This window comes from Myotis davidii, unplaced genomic scaffold (assembly GCF_000327345.1).
Source record: "Myotis davidii unplaced genomic scaffold, ASM32734v1 scaffold58, whole genome shotgun sequence".
Taxonomy (NCBI): domain Eukaryota; kingdom Metazoa; phylum Chordata; class Mammalia; order Chiroptera; family Vespertilionidae; genus Myotis; species Myotis davidii.
In genome coordinates this window covers 47,886-53,138 of record NW_006289754.1, presented here as the reverse complement: position 1 = coordinate 53,138, position 5,253 = coordinate 47,886, and the positions used below count along the sequence as shown (strand labels likewise).

Sequence of the window (5,253 nt, the reverse complement as noted above, 5' to 3'; positions counted from 1 at the left end):
TACATCCATATAATGGAATATTGCCAGCAATGAAAAGGAATGAACTACTAATACAAGTATAACATAGAAAAATCTCAAATGCATTAGGCTAAGTGAAGCAACCCAGACTGCAAAGGATACATACAGCATGACTCCATTTGTAAGACATTTTGGCAAAGACAGAATTGTAAGTACAGAAAACAGAAAAATATACAGATAATCGAATTTTCCTCTGTCTCTGTAAATAGGTGACAAGGTCTTAAAAGATTTCCACGAGCATGACTGCCTTAAACCACACTGGTGTTAGCCACACAGTCTTCCGCTTGCTGGGCATCCCTGGCCTTGAGGACCAGCACATGTGGATTTCCATCCCCTTCTTCATTTCCTATGCCATCGCCTTGCTTGGGAACAGCTTACTCATCTTCATTATCCTCACCAAGCGTAGTCTCCATGAACCCATGTACCTCTTCCTCAGCATGCTGGCCGGAGCAGATGTTGTCCTCTCCATGTGCACAGTACCTCAGGCCTTGGCCATCTTCTGGTTCCATGCTGAGGAGATCTCCCTGAATCGCTGCATCGCTCAGGTATTCTTTCTCACTTCCACTTTCATGTCTGAGTCAGGGATCCTGCTGGTGATGGCATTTGACCGCTACATTGCCATATGCTACCCGCTGAGATACACAGCTATCCTTACACATGTGCTGATTGGAAAAATCGGTGCGATAATCTTTCTGAGAAGTTATGGTACAGTTTTCCCTGTTATATTTCTTCTAAAAAGACTTACTTTCTGCAAAAGCAACACCATCCCAAACACCACTTGTAAGCACATTGTCTTGGCCAAAATTTCCTGTAATGACATACGAGTAAACATTTGGTATGGTTTTTTTGTCCTAATGTCAACCTTAGTCTTAGATGTTGTGCTAATTTTTGTTTCATATATGCTTATTCTCCGTGCTGTCTTCCACATCCCATCGCGAGATGCTCGACACAAAGCTCTCAACACGTGCGGCTCCCACATCTGTGTCATCATCCTCTTCTATGGACCTGGGATCTTCTCGGTTCTCACGCAGCGCTTTGGGCGCCACATTGCACTCCACATTCACGTTCTGCTGGCCAATGTCTATACTCTCATTCCACCTATGTTAAATCCCATCATTTATGGCATTAAGACCAAGCAGATTCGGGACCTGGTGGTTTGTTGCTTCCAAAGCAGAAATGATTTTAATAATAGAAACTAACCTTGTCCTTTTCTCAATAATTCCCACCAGGCTTGAGGCGACATTATTTATCAGGATATGGAGAGGTCCAGTAGAGATACTAGTCAAACGTCTCTGTGTCAAGTTGTCTTAGAGCAATTGTATGAGTGATATGTTAGTGGATGTTTCTTGCAAAGCCTTGAATTTACTTAGCGTTCTCATAGAATTCAGATCAGTTCACCTTTCTACTCCTAGACGAGAGGTTAGAATACAATGAAGTGGAGAGTGGCCTTCCCTGGAAAATTGTTAAACTATACTGGGGTATTCTATGCTTTGAATGCCAGCACTTGTTTTATTCCTCTCATTAGGACATTTTCCCAGCCATTCATCCCTATATCAGATCCTCATATATTTTTTTAGACAGATTATTATGAAATGTATATATTACATATGTCATATATATTCAATTTACCATTATACTTTTAGCATAAATGAGTATTCATGTAAATATATTTTTCTTCTCTTTTAAAATACAAAACAGTTCATTAATGCTTATGTTTGTAAAATTTTTATTTATGTTGTTAATTATTTAGAAGAAAATATTCAACATGAGACCAAATAAAGTACACACAAAAAAAGTATACTAATCAAGTATTAAACAGAAAATACACTACTATGTAACAAATGTTATCAAGGTTAACAAAAGTGCATACTAGGTTAAATCAACCATGGCACATCTATAATTTACAATATAAAAGAGTAGTAAGAGGTAATAATATGGGTTTATATGTTTGCTGATGGAAATATATTCACATTATATTTGTGAGACAAGTATGTCCCAGATCAATCAGTTAAATATGATGGAATTTTAAAATAATATGTTAATCTAAACATCACACATCAATCTATGCTAAAATTGTATGAATGGGTGACTATACTTGGGTTATAAGGTATAGGTGATTTTATAATAATTTTAGTCTGAATTTTCTAATACTTATACAGTCCGCATAAAGAAGAATAAGTTAAAGGTTTTTTGTTTTTTTAAAAAAAAGTATGTTCAAACACCATTGATCAATATTTCCTTTAGTATAGGAATACAAGAGAGTAATTATCTCAGGTTTTGATTGTGTGGAAACATTTTTATTTTGTTAGTCTTAATTTTGAAAGAGATAATTTCATGGGTATAGAATTTTAATTTGGCAGGGGTTCCTAGAACTTCAAAATTGTTCATCAAGTACTTTTTATTTCTATCTTTTGTATTAAGAACTGACTTGAAAGTTTTACTCTTGCTCCTATGAATGTAATGTACCTTTTATAGCTGGCTTTTTTTGTCTTTTTTTTTTAAGAACATTAATAATATATCCATCTGTGGATAGTTTGCATATATCTTCTTGGAGTTTTTCTGACCTTCTTGAATTTGTGAATTTATAGCTTTCATTCACTTTGGATGGTTTCTGTTATTATTTTCTTGAATATTTTTTCCCAGCTTCTCTCTGGTTGGAACTACAATTATTCTTGTATACTGAGTGGCCAGATTATTATGACTGGCCAGATTATTATGACCACCCCATTAGTACTTCGTTGGGCCACCTTTTGCCTTCAATACTGTGGCAATTTTTCTTGGCATTGACTCCACGAGATGTTGAAAGGTGATGCGAGGAATCTGACACCATAATAAGGGATTATGGTGTCCTCCCCTCTGACAGCTGCCGATCTGTTCCATGTATCCACTCTGACTTATTTCACTCTGATAAATAGCACTGTCCAGTTCTGTGAGATCTGATGGTTGTGGAACCAGCTGCCTGATGGCTCTTTTAACTTCGTCCCACAAATGCTGAATTGGATTGAGATCTGGTGATTGTGGGGGCCACCTAAGCAAGGTAAAGTCTCCCTCATGTTCTGAAAACACTCCTGCACAATATGAGCACTGTGGCATAGCGCATTGTCTTGGAAGAAGCCATCTCCATTGGGATATGCCTTCAACATGATAGGATGAACTTGATCAGCAACGATACTTGGGTATGTTGTGCTATTCAGACGTTTATAATGGTCTGGCCCTCTAGCAACTTCAGCGCGATATTATAGCTAATTTGCCTACAAACATCAGGTGGTCATAATAATCTGGCTACTCAGTGTATATATTTTGACTGTGTCTATCATTTGTCTTATGCTCATTTTTGTGATTCTCTTTTTCTTCCTTTCACTTCAGTTTCTGTCATTTGTATTAATCTATCTCCCAGTTCCTAATCCTGTCTTCTTTTTTTAAAAATCCATTGTTTAAACCCATCCAGTAAGTACATCTTTTTAGGTAATAATGTTTTTAGATGTATAATAACATTTGAATACTTTCAAGATCCTAATTCCTATTATCTTGCTAAACATTCAAGTATCTTAACAATATGTTATTTATTTTTAACAAAATTCTAAAAATCTTGACTGATATTTCCAACAGTTGGGTTATTTATTTGTCTTCTTGTTTCTGTTTTAACTTTTGATAATTGATTATAAGGTCATATCTTTTTTCCGATCAAGTAATTTTTTTATTTAAAAATCTAAACAATCCTAGTATATATAATGTGTATTTTGTTAACACTTTGTACATATTATACCTGATCAGGAACAAGTTAAATATAATTTTTTAATTTCAATAATCTCTCCTATATAAAACATAAGTAAATATAATAGACCACCATCAAAGACTCATGAATTATTATGTTTATGACAATTTTATTAACATTGGGAACCATTTGAAAGAATCCCCTGATGGACTATTTCAAAAGACATTCATGCCCTAACCGGTTTGGCTCAGGCCGCAGGCCAATGCGGACTGAAGGGTCCCAGGTTCGATTCCGGTCAAGAGCATGTACCTTGGTTGCAAGCACATCCCGAGTAGGGGATGTGCAGGAGGCAGCTGATTGATGTTTCTCTCTCATCGATGTTTCTAATTCTCTATCCTTCTCCCTTCCTCTCTGTAAAAAATCAATAAAATATATATATTTTTTAAAAGACATTCATAATTTGAAATATATTGTTCACATAAAAATATATCATTGTGGAGATTTCAAGATGGCTACAGAGTAGGTGAAGCTACCCTCACCACATCCAGGTGCCAAACCAGATTTATAGCAAAATTATAGAGCAATGAACCTAAATGAATGACTGAAGGACAGCTGAACAGGACCATTACATCCAAGGATTTATTAAAGAAGCTACACAGAGACTGGTAAGAAGGGCAGTGATGTGAAGAGGGCTGGCCCCCAAATCCATATGTGGTGACTGAGGAGCCAGAGGGATATCTTGGCTATAAAAGTACTGCCTGAGGAGCACAGGGACTCAACCCCATGCCAGGACCCCCAACCCAGAGCACTAGGGCTAGGAAGAGGAGTCTGCATAGCATCAGGCAGTGAAAACTGGTAGGAACTCAACAGGAAGAGGAGAGAGTCTGCCAGAATACCAGGTGCTGTCCTAACGGGTCACTGCACAGGAGCTTGCTCTCAGGAACTCACCAAGAGCTCACAAAGAGGGAAGGTGGTCCAGGGCATCTGGTAGTCATAGAGATCTGGTGGCATGACCCCAAAGAGAGAAATGGAGGGTCAACTACCTCAGTCACAGTCCTGAATCAATATCCCATATCACCCTCAGGCGCCATCTTCCTATTATTTTTTGTTTGTTTCTTTGTTTTTTGTTTTTAATTTATTGTTGACACTATTACAGATGTCCCCCTTTTCTCCCCCTCCTTTACCCACTCTACCCAGCCTCCGCTTCCCCTCCCTCTGGCCATCACCACACTGTTGTCTATGTCCATGGGCTATGCATATGTGTTCTTTGGCTAATCTCTTTACCTTCTTTCATCCAGTCCTCTCATATCCCCCTCCCCTCTGACCTCTGTCAGTCTCGTCCATGTATCCATGCCTCTGATTATCTTTTTTCACCAGAGGCATAGATACATAGAAAAGACTGACAGCTGTCTGTTAATAAAATATTTTTAAAATAAATAAAACACAAACATAGACATGTATACAATATTTTTAAACTCAATGAGCTTATAATATTTAGTTGGGTAAATAAAACACAGATA

General features: G+C 37.4%; 1 protein-coding gene across 1 annotated transcript; it reads left to right on the top strand.

Annotated features, from left to right (window-relative positions):
- Positions 1-257: 257 nt before the first annotated feature.
- LOC102763305 (olfactory receptor 52B4) lies at positions 258-1,217 on the top strand. Its single transcript, XM_006762355.1, has one exon. The coding sequence runs from the start codon at positions 258-260 to the stop codon at positions 1,215-1,217; it is 960 nt and encodes a 319-aa protein (XP_006762418.1).
- The last annotated feature ends 4,036 nt before the right edge of the window (positions 1,218-5,253 follow it).